We start from the raw sequence: 15,506 nt of genomic DNA, 5'->3' as shown, positions 1-15,506 counted from the left end.
CTGTCCTCCAACAGTGCTCAAAGCCCAGAAATGCAACTGCTGTGGGAAAAGCACCAGAAAAGAGATAGGACGAGTGAGGGCTGAGCATGGAAATCTCGGAAAGAGCAGCCATCTTGGGGGATGCCACCTTCAAGTAGTAAAGGAGGTGGTGTACCCCTCAATTTTAAAGTGTGGGCTTACAGGCAATTCTACTTAATATCCTGTGCTAAGCCACAATGGAAAAAAAAATTTAAAAAGGTCTTTGAAAGTGAAAGTCGCTCAGTCACATCCGACTCTTTGCAACTCTATGGACTATACAGGCCATGGAATTCTCCAGGCCAGAATACTGGAGTGGTAGCCTTTCCCTTCTCCAAGGGATCTTCCCAACCTACGGATCGAACCCAGGTCTCCTTCACTGCAGGCGGATTCTTTACCAGCTGAGCCACAAGGGAAGCCCAAGAATACTGGAGTGGGTAGCCTATCCTTTCTCCAGCGGGATCTTCCCAGCCCAAGAATCAAATCAGGGTCTCCTGCATTACAGGTGGATTCTTTACCAGCTGAGCTATCAGGGAAGTCCTAAAAAAAAAGAATGTCTGTATGTATATAACTGAGTCACTCTGCTACACAGCAGAGATCAGCACGGCATTGTAAACCAACCATGTGTTGTGCTAAGTCACGAAGTCGCGTCTGACTCTTTGCGACCCCTTGGACTGTAGCCTGCCAGGCTGCTCTGTCCATGGAATTTCTCCAAGGAACAAGACTGGAGTGGGAAGCCATTCCCTTCTCTAGGGGGATCTTTCCAACCCAGGGATCGAACCTGGGTCTCCTGCAATGCAAGGCGGATTCTTTACTGTCTGAAGTTACCAGGGAAGCACAAGGCTCACCATAGCCCAGTGTTAAACTTGGAGGAATTTTGTGAGTTGATGAGTAAAGAACAACCAGTATTAAAAATTAAATAGTCTAAACTTAAAATGAACAAACTGTATTAAAAACAAAGGTTAAAAAAAAAAAAAAAAAACAAAAACAAAGGTAAAACAAAAACAAAACAAACAAACAAAAAAACACAAAAAACAAAGGTAACACATACCCTCATACCCTCTTAATAATGACATCTGACTATTACCTGAACTCTTGATGGATGTGTATGGCTTTCAATGCTATTTTGTTGGTACATCTAATGCTAGCATCTCTTCCTGACTCTTGAAATTTATACCATGGAAACTGGGCAACACAACAACAACAAACAGAGGCAGCTGCACATGGGTGTGTAAGACCAACCCAGGGAGGGGTTACCTTGGCAGAGAACTTGAGGTGAACTTCAGCCTCATCCGCAAGGCTCTTCTTCACCTGCGCCCACGCTTCTCCCAGGGAGCTGCAACACCAAGGAGACGGTGAGGCTCACGGACGGATGCACTGACCTCAGGTCAGAGGCCACAGCCCTCCCCCCATGAGGCGGGATGGTGGGTCTTGACTCCGAGTCCCTGGGGAACGTACGACGCCCGAGACTATGGACTTGGGTGAGGAGGAGGTCAGGCACAAGACAAACATGAGTACCACGCCTTGACCCGTGTATGGGACCAGAAAAGCCATCCCGAAATGAGTTGAGCATCTTGGAGCTGAGAGAACTGACTGAAGCAGCCAGTTGAGTGCCTGGGAAATGTCCAGAAGCCCAGAGGATGAGGGAGATGGGGGTGGTGGGGGGTTAAGTGTCATAAGGGCCCTGATACCTGTCCCATGACTGTCCCCTGCCTTCCCATCACCCTCCCTGGTTTATTCTTGAGGGGTGCAAATACCTGCTGGCAAACAAGAAAGGACAATGGATGCCTTTCCAGGAGAAGCCCTTCTCTAACAGAAGGTTATCACACAGCCCTGCTTGCAGGCAAACCTCCAGCGGCCTGACTTCTGGGTGGGGGCGGCAAAGATGGACCACCTGGGTCTAGGGACCTCTTAGGGCCGCCCACACAGCTGAGAAGGCTCGCCATCCCCATCTTCAGGAACGTGGCCTCCCCACCCACGCTCTAGAACCGATTCGGGACAGTGAGTCCCAGCACTGCCCACAGCCAACCAGAGAAAGGCAGAGTCCTCCAAGCTAAATCGCTTTTCCACTTGAAAGAGATGTTCCAAGTACAAGCAATCTCCTAAAATCCCCTGGACTTTTGAACGCATGCCCCCACGCTCCCATCTCCCTGATTGAGAACTCTTGAACCTCTCTGATCTTCCCACTGATACCCCTGCATTCTTGCTCGAGACCTCTTCACCCAGCCAGTATACCAGGGCTGAATGGTCAGTTGATTTCCTTTCATCAAAAAACCATTTCCCCCAGAGAATTCATTAAACTCGAGTGGCAAAACCTGATTAAAAGACAGCCTGCTGCGAGGCTTCTGGGTTCTGAGCCGAGCAGCCAGCAGCTGAAAATTACCCAACAGAACAGAAGGGACCCCTCTGATCAGACTCCAGGCCTGTCTGGTGGTGGTGCTAGCTTAGGCCAGGGTGGGTGTTTAGGGGAAGTGCCTGACTGATTTTATCTAGGAGTCAGACAGCAAACAAAGGTCCCTTTGGGTGATCCTGGCTGGGGGGCCCACCCGAGAAGGGATGGGAAATTGGGATGATGCAAGCTGCTGACGTCTGTCTTGGTCTGAAGGGCCTGAGCTCCTGGGAGCTGGGTTGGGGCCATGTTGGGTGGCTTGTCCCCTCACCTGACTGGGCAGATGGGTAGAGGGCCTGGGGTGGGGATAAGGAGGGAGTGGAAGGAGTCATGAGAGTCATACAGATATGGGATCAGAATACCAGGTCCAGAAAAAGATTTATCCAAATACGGGTGATGTTTGTGCAATAAAGATGCCAAGCATCTTCATGCAGAAATGGACAGCCTTTCAACACCTGGTGCAGAGGCAACTCTACATCCATAGGGAAAAAGAAATCCTGCCCCTGACCCCACGCCATGCACACAGGTAACCTCCAGATGGATTGCACAGCTAGGATAAAAGTCAACTGCTCACAGAAGCAGTCCTGGGGAGAAGCAGGAGCTCCATGACAGTGGGGTCAAAGGGGGCATTTCTCCCTGCAGCTAAGCTACTTGCCAGCCTGCGGGAGATTTGAACAAGAGCCCAGAAGCCCTGCTGGTGCTGAGTGTCTGTAAGTCAGCTGTCAGCAAAGCACACGGTCAATAACTGGTCCAGGGATGGTGACAGTGGCCTGAGACTGTCATCTGGACTACTGGGAGGAAAGGCCCCAGTTTTACACTTAGGACCAAGTCCTTGGCCCCACTGCCAGGTTGGGCCCCCGCAGGCAGGAGGACATCACTCCAAACACGCGGACGGGCCTATCTGAGCTGGTCCGGCCCCCTTGCAATATCCTAGCCAGCCTTGGAGCCACATCACAACTTAGGATAAAAGCCTTTTAGAAATTCTCTCACTGAAGACAGTGATAAGAGGTTGATGGGAAAAAAACAAACAAACAAAAACCCCAAGACGTAATTTCTGTTCCAGAACACCATCTGGGGCCTGCTAAATCAAAATCCATGTTACTGTCACAATTACCAACCAGGAAAGACCAAAATCCTTTCCACACAGGAGAGCAAAACTGAAGTCAGGATACATCTCCTGATTCTGTTTATTCTGCACACACCCTGTGGAATCTGAGGGCAACTCAAGTCTCCCCATCAGCATCTTCCCAGGCTACCCCACGTCTCTAGGCCCCAGCGTCATGCTCTGAAAGCTTCAGGTGATGTCCAAAGCCATGTGTGAATGCGAAGTGGTGGGGCTGCAGGTTGTGAACGGGGGCCCATGTGCCTCCTGGAAGAAGCGTGTGTGTGGGTGTGGGATGTGGGTACAGGGCTGATGGGGTATGTGTTCATGGCTGTGTTGCAGGTGAGCAATACCGATCCACGACTGTGAGTGTGTGGTGGATTGCCTGGGTTTGCGGCTACATACGTGTACAGCATGCTGGTGAGGCCTGACTCTGGACTTGTGCAGCCCAGAGCATATGCCATGCGTGTGGGCAGGACGGAGTGTCTCTGGCAGCGGCCCAGGCCAAGGAGGTGGAATTTCTTTGGGGCAGCAGTGCTGCACTGCAGGGCATGGGAACACTTAAGAAAGCTCCATCCTCAGTTCAGAGGGGAGACTCCCTCACGGGTCCCCTCCTGCCCTGGTCTCAGGCTGGGTATATGGAGCAGGAGGAGGCTGGAGTCAGCTTCACTGATGTCCCTGGAAGGGACACTGGCCATGCAGGGCGATCTTGTGGCTTGTGGCCTGCTGGGTCAGTGAAAACCATTTCAACCTCTTGGCTGCATGGTGAGCCCATGAAGAGGCTCTAATCAAAGCCCTGTTCCCTGGATGATTCAAGCCATGCAGGCAGATTCAGGCTTGTTCAACACCACGGCTCTCCAATGACTATGACAGAGTATCTTCCATCCCCAGGGGCTCACTTCCCTTCATAGGAGGGATTCAAATAGAGACTGCACTGCAGGGAGGTCAGACTAGAGAGAGGACCTCGGGGGGCCTTTCATCTCTTACCTCCTGAGATTCTGGCTTTATGATTGAGGGAAAATTCACTTAACACAAATGTAACCAGGGACTTCCCTGGTGGCCTGATGGCTAAGACTCAGTGCTCCCAATGCAGGGGAGCCCTGGGTTTGACCCCTGATCAGGGAACTAGATCCCACATACCACAACTAAGATCCAGCACAGCCAGAGAAATATTTTTAAAAAATTAACCACTTCAAAGACAACAAGCATTTACTACATTTGCCATCCTGGGCAACTACTACCTCTATCTAGTTCCAAAGCATTTTTTATCAATATCACCCTGTGATGGACTGAAAGCCTGTGTTCCCCAAATCCATAGGTTGAAACTCTAGCCCACAGTGTGACTGTTATTTGGACATTTATCTGTTACTCTAAGGAAGCAATTAGGGTTAAATGAGGTCATAAGGGTGGGGCCCTGATCTGATAGAATTTGTGTCCTCATAGGAAGAGATACTGGAGAGTTTCTTCTCTCTCCTCACCAAAGGAAAGACACCTGCAACACAGGAGAGAGCTCTTACAGGACACTAAACCTGCCGGCCCCTTGACCTTAGACTTCCCAGCCTCCAGAATTGGAATTAATTACATTTTTAAGGCTTAAGTCATATGGCTTAAGTCACTCAGCCTATGGTATTCTATTATAGTAACCTGAGGAGATGAACACACACCCCAGAAGGAAACCTTGTACCTATTAAACAGTTGTTTCCAGTTCCTTTTCCCCCAACCCCTGATAACCACCATGGATCTGTCCATTCTGGATATTTCTAAATGGAATCCTACAACATACAACCTTTGCATCTTGCCTCTTTCACTTAGTATAATGTGTCTGAGGTTTATCCACATGGTAACGAGGATCAGTACTTTATTCCTTTTTATGGCTGAATAATATTCCTTTGTATATCCATATAGCCAATGTGGACAGACTAAAATTTGCTTATGCATTCATCCTTGATGGACAGTTATTTCTACTTGGTGGCTATAATGAATCATGCTGATATGAACATGCATGTACATATATTTGAATATCTGCTTTCAGTTCTTCTGGATATAAACCTAGGAGTGGAATTTGTTGGGTCCTATGGGAGTTCTGACTAGTTCTCTGAGACATTGCCAAACTGTTTTCCATAGCAGCTGTGCCATTCTGCATTACCACCAGCAGGCTGAAACTCTGTTAACATACAGAATGGAGAAGGCAGCAGTCTTCCCTCAACTAGGGACCCTTCTGTGGCCAGGAGGGTAGGGCTGGGCCTCCCGCAGCCCAGGTCCCACCCAAGGAGGTCTGGATGGTCACAGCTATAGGGTGAGGGAAGCCTGGACCCAGACTCACAGGAGAGAATGCCAACCAAGGAGCCAGGTGTGGAATCCCCCTACATCTAGTTTCCTGCCAGCCTGCTCTCAGAGACAGGAGAGCAGCGGTGGGAGTCTGGAGGCTGGTTCCCAGCTATCGGGGAAAGGGCAGAGGGGGTCCTGGAATACTCCAGCATCTGGCAGGAGGCCCTTGACCAATAACGAGTCAGTAATGTGGAAGTGCAACCTTGAGCATGGATGTCCACACCTGGAGTCATGGCTGAGCAGCTGGAGCTGCGAATGCCCACCTGAACCAAGAATGTTCACCATGAACCATGAATGCCCACTTTGCATCACAGGCACCCACCTTCAGCCAGGTGTATGGAGACCCCCCTGTCCATATGGGACCATGGCAATGACCAATGATCAGTGAAAAGGGATTCCCCCCCTCTTTCCTGAGTGCCCCTCTCCCTCCCTACCCCCATCACTGTTCCTCCTACTCACCCCTCCTCCTGTGCGGCCAAGGAGTTCTGAGAGAGCTTAGCTAAGTTCTTTGCATATTCCTCTTCAATCTTTATCCTGCAAAGGGAGAAAACCCAACATATCAGCTCCTCAGAGCTAGACTGTGGATCCGACCTGCAGCTTTGCTGCTTATTAACAGTGTAAAGACCATAAGCTCTGCAAGTACGTGGCTCTTGTCTTTCCACTCAACTCACAGTAGGTGCTTAATATGAGCTGAATGAAAGAATGAAATTGAACCTCCATCTGTAGAGTGGGGCATTGCTGCCTGTGTGAGGATGAAAAGTGGTCATCTGCATAGCTCCCAGCACAGGGCTGGACACACGGCAAACACTTAACTGAAGAGACGTAACTGGTCATGGACCACGGCTGCCCTGCCCCCTGGTGAGTGCTCTGGCATGAGGGCCTGCAAGGCAGCCACAGTGTCTAAGAAGCAGGAATAGGACCCTGTCCATGTTCTCCCAGCCCTTGAGGCTGCCAACTTCCCAGCCTGCAGGGTGCAAGCATCTCCATGGAAACCAGTGGTGCACAGCGGAGGCCACATCCCTGGAGAGGGAAGTTGCCTTGGATTTCACTTCCAGCAGGCCCTTGACACACTTTCAAGGCAGCTCTCTGGGGAGGGGTCTGTATTATCTGCCACAACTGTGTAAAACGTGTTGTCATGGTATTAGTCATTGTCTAAGCGGTCCCCTGAGGAGCCATGCTTGTGACGACCAGAGCTGCCCCAACGGCTGGGGCCTCAGAGAGGCCCCTAGTCCATCATCTGGCAAATGAAACAAATCCAGAGATGCTCCCAGGGCTGCAGCATTTGCTTCTTGGCTTCTCAGGAGCTGAAGCGTGAAAGGATGTAAAGAGAGCGACCTGATCGAGTCTCCGGGCAGCATTCGGGGGTCATGATCACTTCCCATGTCAGTGCTGAGAGGCCCAGTCTGTCCTTCTCTCACCACCACCTCTGCCATCTCCACATCCTCTCAAGCCTGCCTCCCTCGCTTCCTCTCCATCCACCGAGTCTTTAGTCCCTCCTCTCCCCAGGAGGACATGGACAGTCAGCCTGCAGCCTCCAGCCAGGAGATCTCTCGAGAAAGCAGATCTAACCATGCCAAAACCATGTCACACTCTCAACTTCAAAGGTTCAGCAATGCCAACTGCGTGCACCGGCACGAGACCTCTCCTCTCCAGGGCTGGTGCCGGCCTCGCTCCCCTAAGCTGAGGTCACGTGGTTCACTGGACGGCTGGCCTCCCACCCTGGCCCAGCTCTTGTCTCTGCACCTCAGGTCCCACCCCTCCTGGCTCTGAAAGGTGCCCTTGCGAAACCCTAGGTGGACTGAGGAAAGTCTCAGGAGGCCACCTGTCCCAGGGAAGACCAGGGTTCTCGCAGGTATGGTTCCATCTGTTAATGTGACATCTTTATGAAAGCATAAACTGCAAGTGTGTTCAAACTTGGCCTTTCTAGCCGTTTTCCTCTTGGCCTGCTTTCTACTATTGTTTTCTGACACCTGAACTACGCAATCTCTCAATTTCCTACCTGTTTCACAGGTCATGAAGCAAAGATTTGATTATACCTATAGAAAATAGGCCTCCTAAAGGAAAGCAGGTGCTTTAGTGTACCATAGAATTGTTACTGGATTATTGTTGCTATAAATAAAAAAGGAAACAATGAGGAACTTCCCTGGCTGTCTAGTGGCTGAGACTCTGTGCTTCCAATACAGGGGGTGTGGGTTTGAACCCTGGTTGGGGAACCAACATCCCATATGCCTCTCAGCATGGCCAAAAAAAAAAAAAAAAAAAAATTTCAAAAATACATTGCCATTTACCATAAATATTTCCAGTGTGCCTTTGAAATTCCAGATATGAAGTTGTGCGTATGTAGGTGTGTGAGGAAGGTGGGTATGCGTATGTGTGTGAGTGTACAGGTGAATGCTGGCTTAACAGAGTCTCATAACTTGGAGAGCCTGGGGAGGGAGGGAGATGGAGAAGGAGCTTTTCACTTGTAACTTTCCCCACTTCCATTAGGTTGAATTCATCTCCCTTGGCTTTGCTGATGGCTCAAGCGGTAAAGAATCCGCCTGCTAATGCAGGAGACGCAGGTTTGATCCCTGGGTGGGGAAGATCTCCTGGAGGAGGAAATGGCAACCCAGTCTAGTATTCTTGCCTGGAGAATTCCATGGACAGAGGAGCCTGGCGGGCCACAGTCCGGGGGTTGCCAAAGAGTCAGACATGACTGAGCAGGCATGCATTGCTTCCTCATCTACACACAGGCAGACCACTATTATACTCTCTGCTCTTATCATAATGACCTTACCTCTCCCATTAGACTGAATTCCCTAAAGGCAGAGATGGGGGTAAGGGTGGGTGTTTCTGGATGCCCAGGGCTGGGACATGGTTTTGACTCAAAGATGAACAGAAAGGTAACATCCTTTTTTGTTACATTAAAGAACAGCAGCTGTGCATGCACAGATAAGCAAAAGAGCCGAGCAGTCTTCATGGCGATATATTAGGCAGTGGTGGGGACTGTGGCAAGCTGGAAGCACAGGCTCCCAGCACAGGGGCAGCTGCTCCCCACCTCCAGCCAACTGTTGCGTGAGGGATGCACAGCCATGGAGTCAGACTTTCTGCTCTCCCCAGAGATGCCAGATATGCAGACTTTAATGTGAAATCCACCAATCTTTTTTAATGTTGGTTCAAATCTTTGAAAGCACTACATAGGCGAAAGCAACACACCTGCTGGCCAGACTTGTCCCAAGGCCCGTGAGTCTGACTCCCGTCTTGTACTTTCCTTAGGGCAGAGCTGGGTATGTGGGGCTCACCCCGGGCTCAGGGACCATGCTGGGTGCCATCACCAGCCCTGGAGCGGGGAGGGCCCAGGACTCACCTTTCTCGGATGAACTCCGACATTTCCTTCTGCATCTGCTTGCCCTTCAGCTGTTTCTGCAGCAGCAGTTCAAACCCAGCCACCGTGCCGTTGCCTTGGGAGTCCTTCTTGTCAGCCTAGGAAGGAGAGAGAGGCAGGAGCGCTTAGGTGACACCAGTGTCTGGAGCTGGGAGGAATGGAGTATAGGGAAGACAGACCCCAGAAAAGACCCTGTTGTCGTTCAGTCGCTCAGTCTCGTCCAACTCTTTGTGACCCCATGGACTGCAGCATGCCAGGCTTCCCATCCATCACCATCTCCTGGAGTTGGCTCAAACTCATGTCCACTGAGTCAGTGATGCCATCCAACCATCTCAGCTTCTGCCACACCCCTCTCCACCTGCCCTTAATCTTTCCCAGCATTAGGGTTTTTCCCAAATGCTCCTCGCATCAGGTGGCCAAAGTATTGGAGCTTCAGCATTAGTCCTTCCAGTGAATACTCAGGGTTGATCTCCTTTTATTGACTGGTTTGATCTTCTTGCTGTCCAAGGGACTCTCAAGAGGCCCCAAGGCCTCTGCTAATAACCCTGACCTCAGCCTGAGGAGGAGCATGAGGCTGGTAGTCTCGGCCCCCTCAACTCACGCCCCTCCCGGTGCCCTCACCCCCAAGTGCTCCCGGATGCTTGTGTCCTGACCGCTGCTGCTGCCCCACGTCCGTGCCTCTCAACCCCTCAACCTGGAAATGAAGAGAAGGAAGGGCAGGTGGCCAGGAACACAGGCACCAGGTGGCTGCTGGGGCTGGCTAGATCCTCTGCAGAGTTTTAGCTTCTTGATTGAGCTGCGAGACAGTGGATAACCTCCGGGGCAGGTACCCCCAACCCCGAGTCTTGCCATCCTCTTTCTCACTGCACATGCCTAAAAGATCACCATGACTTCTGGGGAGAAGCTAGACGGAAGGGCTGCTGCTGGAGTGGAAAAGGGCAGGTTTCCAGGGTTGACATCTCAGCCACATCACAGTGCAGCTGCTCTGGCCATTGGAAACTTACTCCAAGGACATTTAAGATGTGTGTACTCCATTGTATGAATGCTACATCTTCATGAAAAAGTCACAGAAAAATTATTCAAAACGCTGAGCCCCAATCCACCTCCCAGAGAGGATGGACAGGCCGAGCAATTTGTCCACACTGGGAAAACCGGCCCAAAGAAGTGGGCTTTAAGGATTGTGTCAGCAGAGAAATTTCTGTGAGAGGAAAAGGTCTTGATGATCAGGGAGATAAAGCTCTGGGGTAGGTATCAGAGTCCCAGGAGAGCCTGAATCGAGATGGAAGCGGGACAGCAGGCTCTCCCACTCCTCCTCACTCTCCAACCCCGCCTCCCTCCACTGACCTCTGGCTCCCAGGGTACCCATTCCTGGGGTCTAAGCTGGTCCACTCCCCATGCTCTGTTTCCTGCTCTCTTCTTTTTGGATGACATCTCCAAATTCAGCTCCTCCCCTCCATCTCTGCAGCTGCCACCACCTTTCCTGGCCTCTCAGAGGTTAATGGGCACTCCTGCCTTCCCTACATGACACATGGGGCTTCCCATGTGCCAGTGGTAAAGAAAATCCGCCTGCCAATGCAGGAGATGTAAGAGATGCAGGTTGAATCCCTGGGCCTGGGAGGTCCCCTGCAGGAGGGCACGGCAACCCACTCCATTATTCTTGCCTGGAGAATCCCATGAACTGAGGAGCCATAGGGTTGCACAGAGTTGGACGTGACTGAAACGACATAACATGCACGTATGTTCTAAGACACATACAAATCAGATCACATCCTGTTCCTGTTTCAATCCTCCACCACCTGTTTGAACCCTCCACCATCTGTTTATACCGCAAACAGAATAAAATACAACACACTGATGGAGCCTATGAGGTATCGTACACTCTGGTCCCTGCTCATTCACGCCCCTGGGCTCTTTCTTCACCACCTCCAGGTGTGTCTGTCGCCAGAGCCAGAGTTCTTCCTACAATATCCCCACCCCGTACTCATCTCAGAAGATCTAGAAGAAACACAGATGGGGCAACAGGAATCCCTGGCTAGCTTCTAAAGTGCAAGAGGTTTGGTAGGAAGACAAAAGTGATTTTGTTTAACATACACTTGGTTAGCAAATCTAAAAAAGGGTAGATAATTCATTCTGCATGGTGGTTGAAATTTTATAAAGTTTTTTTTTTTTTTTGATTTCTGATTCCTTGGGGCCTTTGCAAAACTTTATTTTTTTTAGGTGTACCATTGGTGATGGTGATTAAGTTGCTCAGTCATGTCCGACTCTTTGTGACCCCATGGTCTGTGGCCTGCTAGGTTCCTCTGTCCATGGGATTTCCCAGGCAAAAACACTGGAGTGGGTTGCCATTTCCTTCTCCAGGGGATCCTCCAGACTCAGGGACAGAACCTGTGGCTCCTGCATTGCAGGCAGATATTTTACTGCTGAGCCACCAAGGAAGCCCCTCTGTACGATTTGGTACTGGTTTTTAATATATACAAAGGTCATACAATCATCACCACTGTCTGATTCCAGAATGGGGTGATTTCATTTTTAAAGCCCTTGTTAACTTTAAAATACAAATGTCCAGGAGGACTCCCAGAGTTTCCGAGGAGGACTTGGCATATGTCAAAAGATGTTTAATTCTGGAAAACTACACATAAAATGTATCATCTTAACCATTTTTAAGTTCACAGTTCAATGGCATTGAATATACTTGCACTGTTGGGCAACCATCATCATTATCCCCTTCCAGAACTTGCTCATCTTGCAAAACTGGAGGTTCCCATATGTAACACAAAAGCTCTGGAACCACAGAGTTGCTCACGCTGGAGCTCCCTACATATCATGCCCAAACTCCTGGTGACGTTGATAGAGACAGGAAGGCTGGTGGAGAAGCACTGTCCAAGATCACCTTCAAGAGCAACAGATTAGGCTGGAGCCCAGGTTCCTTTCATGGAGTTGATTTTCATCTCCTGTCACCACTGAGCGGCAAGGTGACCCTCCAGCTTACCTGCATTCTGGCTGGAGTTTCCATTTTTGCCCTGTGGACTCTCTGAGGTTTACTGAATAATCTAGACTCCAAGTGGGTCTTACGTTTCCGGCCTCCAGTGCTCAACTGACTGCCAGCTGCTAGACTTCATCTGGAGAAGTTGCTTTGCTTTGAGCTCCAGGCTCCTCCCGCCCCTCTCGGGTGCTCACCCCCGGCCCCTGGGACCACAGTACAGGGAACACGGGGCACCACTTACCCAGAAGTAGTCACAGTAGCTCCACTCGGTTGGTTTCAGCAGTTGCTGCTCCGGCATTGTGTCTGGGTGAGGGAACGTCACGCAGTTTATCTGGAAGGCACAGAACACCAGAGAACACGGCTTGGCTAGAGGCTTGGGACAAGCTGGGGAGGCTTTGGTCCCAGGATACAGCACTCAAGAAGTCTCCCTACAGGGCCAGCTTGGTAGAGAACATGCACTGGTATCATGCGGTGGTCAGCATTCAAATGAGGGGTGATTGGCATTCACCCCCATCCCACAGGGGCTGGAATCAGTCCAAACTGTCTTAGAGAGCAGTGCAACGGGACTTAACAACACAGCAGATATTCAGAGCCCTCCACTAGTGACTCTTACTTGTAGGATTCTCCCCTACTCCTGGCACATGGTTACAGGGACTTAAGTACACGGTTTTCACCACAGCTCTGTCTACATAGCAAAAGGCTAGAACCCAACTCTACTGTCCATTGGCAAGAGAATCATTAGAAAGTATGAGACAGACACAGACAGGAATCATATCCATGGTGAAAGGCCCAGCAAGACGTTCTTCTGTACTGATAAGGAAGGTAGAGGACAGTGTTACATGGGTGGGTGGCTGGGGAGAAGAGGTGGAATAGTATTTTACAGTTTGTTGTCTTAGTGTTAAGAAAAAAAAAAAAAAGGAGGTAGGAATAGATATCAATTTGGCATATTTCTGGGAGGAAACTGATGACATCTTTTGCTTCTAGGGAAAGGAATTAAGTGGCTGAGCATCCTGGGTGAGAGGTTATCTTGTGAATTTTATCTCAGGATATATATTCTATAAATATATAAAATTAAAAGACAATTGCTCCTTAGCAGAAAAGCTATGACAAACCTAGACAGCATATTCAAAAGCAGAGATAACAATTTGCTAACAAAGATGAGTATAGTCAAAGCTATGGTTTTTCTAGTAGTCATGTACAGATATGAGGGCTGGATCATAAAGAAGGCTGAGCACTGGAGAATTGATGCTTTCGAATTACAGGGCTGGAGAAGGCTCTTGAAAGTCCCTGGGACAGCAAGGAAATCAAACCAGTCAATCCTAAAGGAAATCAACCCTGAATATTCATTGGAAGGACTGATGCTGAATCCTTTGGTCACCGGATGCAAAAAGTCAATTCACTGGAAAAGACCCTGGTGCTGAGAAAGACTGAGGGCAGGAGGAGAAGGGGGCGACAGAGGATGAGATAGTTGGATGGCATCACTGATTCAATGGACATGAATCTGAGCAAACTCTGGGAGACAGTGGAGGAGAAGGGAGCCTGGTGTGCTACAGTCCATGGAGTCGCTAAGAGTCAGACACGACTTAGCAACTGAACAACAACATACATTCTGTGAACCAAGAGAGCTGAAATGAGGATCCCGGGTGTGTGCCTGGGGCTAGCTGGCCCAGGAGAGAGCAGTGCGGAGATGTCTGGGCTCTGTCTCAGACTTTTCTGCCCGAGCCCGTCTGCAGCACTCCTGGCTTTCCCGGCTTGGCAGCTGTGCCTTCGCCGCTGACCCTGCTGATGCTGCTTCGAGCCCTGCGTCTGCTCCTGGAGAGTCTGCTAATTTGTTCTGGGAGCTGCAAGGCCTCAGGAAGGCAAGGCCTAAGCCCCGGCAGTCTTTAACCCTCATCACAATCCCAGCAACTGCTGAAGTGGGAGTCGTCAGACGTTCAGGGGGAGAACAGTGCAGAAAATCCCCGAGGTTCTGAATAGAAGCCACAAACTCCATTGCTAGAAAGCCATGCAAACAAGTGTGGGGCTGCATGTCATGGGAACTGCAGCTCAGGTTGTGGGGGGTGACCAGCCTCCACATTCAGAATGGGGTAGGGTGGGGAGGGTCTGTCTGTGGGGGCGGGGAGCAGATTCCTCTCAGCTCCCGCCAACTGCTGTCAAGTTAGAATGAAGAGTCCAGGGCTGTCAACTCATGTGATGACTTGACAGTAGTGGAGAATCAGGATTTATACGTGAAGTATCTCAGTGCTTGAAAGGGAAAGTGTTAGTTGCTAGTCATGTCCAACTCTTTGTGACCCATGGACTGTAGCCTGCCCAGCTGCTCTGTCCAGGGAATTCTCCAGGCAAGAATACTGGAGTGGGTTGCCAGTCCCTTCTCCAATGTTGCCAATTCACTCATGGTTAATAACAGCAACAACAACCCCTTGCAAGTCAAAGCAACTCCTCTGCCAGTCGAGTCAGGTCCACGGGTCCCCAGCCGCAGCCTCTGGTTCAGGGGCTCGGGGGTGGCTGGAAGTAAGTCCAGTAAATAGCCCTCCTTCAGTCTGGGTGGGGGGAGAATACAGAAGAAATTCCAGCCAAGGAAAAAGCCACCTCTTCCCAGATACTAGCATCTGGTATCTGGTAAGGGCAGAGAGTCCTGTTCTGGAAGGAAACATTATGCAGGAGGCAGGACCATGGCCAGGGGTGACCCAGAGAGCCCTGGACATGGGGAGCACGGAATTCCACCAAGGCCCAGGTGGGTGCCCAAGGCAACCCTGGGGTGGGGAGTCTCCCCCCAGTGCCCATCCCACAGCCACCCAAGGCATCACTGGCCTGCAGTCTCGGGGGACAGCCAGCCTCTCAATGCCCAGCTCAGGCAATGGTCTTCCCCAATCCTCTTTTCAGGCTGACACCCCAGAGAATGTCCAGAGGGAAGTCTCCTTCTGGAAAGCAGGGCCGGATTCCACAGCCTCACATGGTCCTTATTTCACGTTCCAGCTTTTCTTGCCTCAACAAATAATGATGATTACAGCCCATCTTTATTTTGTTTCATTATGTAGCCCATGGCAGTTGCAAGCAAATGTAATAATGACAAACTATGACATTACACTGGGCATTAAGAATCAGGGAGTAGGAAGTTGAAGGTACTGAAGAGGGGATATAAGCGTCTTCTAGAAGGTGCTGTCCAGGGTCTAGAAGGCAGGGGGGTACCACAAGTGGCCCTGTAACCATCACTGAAGGAAAGCTAATGGGGCTGGGGGAGAGGGCTTGGGGGAGGGCTTGTGGCTTCTGCCACTCTGAGGGCACCAGCCCTCAGAGGGACTGGCCAGTGGCCCCAGAGTGCCCG

General features: G+C 50.5%; 1 protein-coding gene across 8 annotated transcripts in view; it reads right to left on the bottom strand.

Annotated features, from left to right (window-relative positions):
- Positions 1 to 15,506, bottom strand: part of GAS7 (growth arrest specific 7) — a 200,973-nt gene that overhangs the window by 21,164 nt on the left and 164,303 nt on the right. For all 8 annotated transcript variants that reach the window (XM_043474140.1, XM_043474154.1, XM_043474177.1 and 5 more), the window contains 4 exons: positions 12,423 to 12,512; positions 9,181 to 9,296; positions 6,294 to 6,368; positions 1,273 to 1,351 (listed from right to left, as the gene is read on the bottom strand). In XM_043474140.1, the coding sequence (XP_043330075.1) occupies positions 1,273 to 1,351; positions 6,294 to 6,368; positions 9,181 to 9,296; positions 12,423 to 12,512 (360 nt within the window). The remainder of the gene's footprint in view (positions 1 to 1,272; positions 1,352 to 6,293; positions 6,369 to 9,180; positions 9,297 to 12,422; positions 12,513 to 15,506) is intronic.

This window comes from Cervus canadensis, chromosome 1 (assembly GCF_019320065.1).
Source record: "Cervus canadensis isolate Bull #8, Minnesota chromosome 1, ASM1932006v1, whole genome shotgun sequence".
Taxonomy (NCBI): Eukaryota; Metazoa; Chordata; class Mammalia; order Artiodactyla; family Cervidae; genus Cervus; species Cervus canadensis.
Note: the sequence above shows the minus strand (reverse complement) of the source record. Positions and strands in the feature narration are given on the sequence as shown.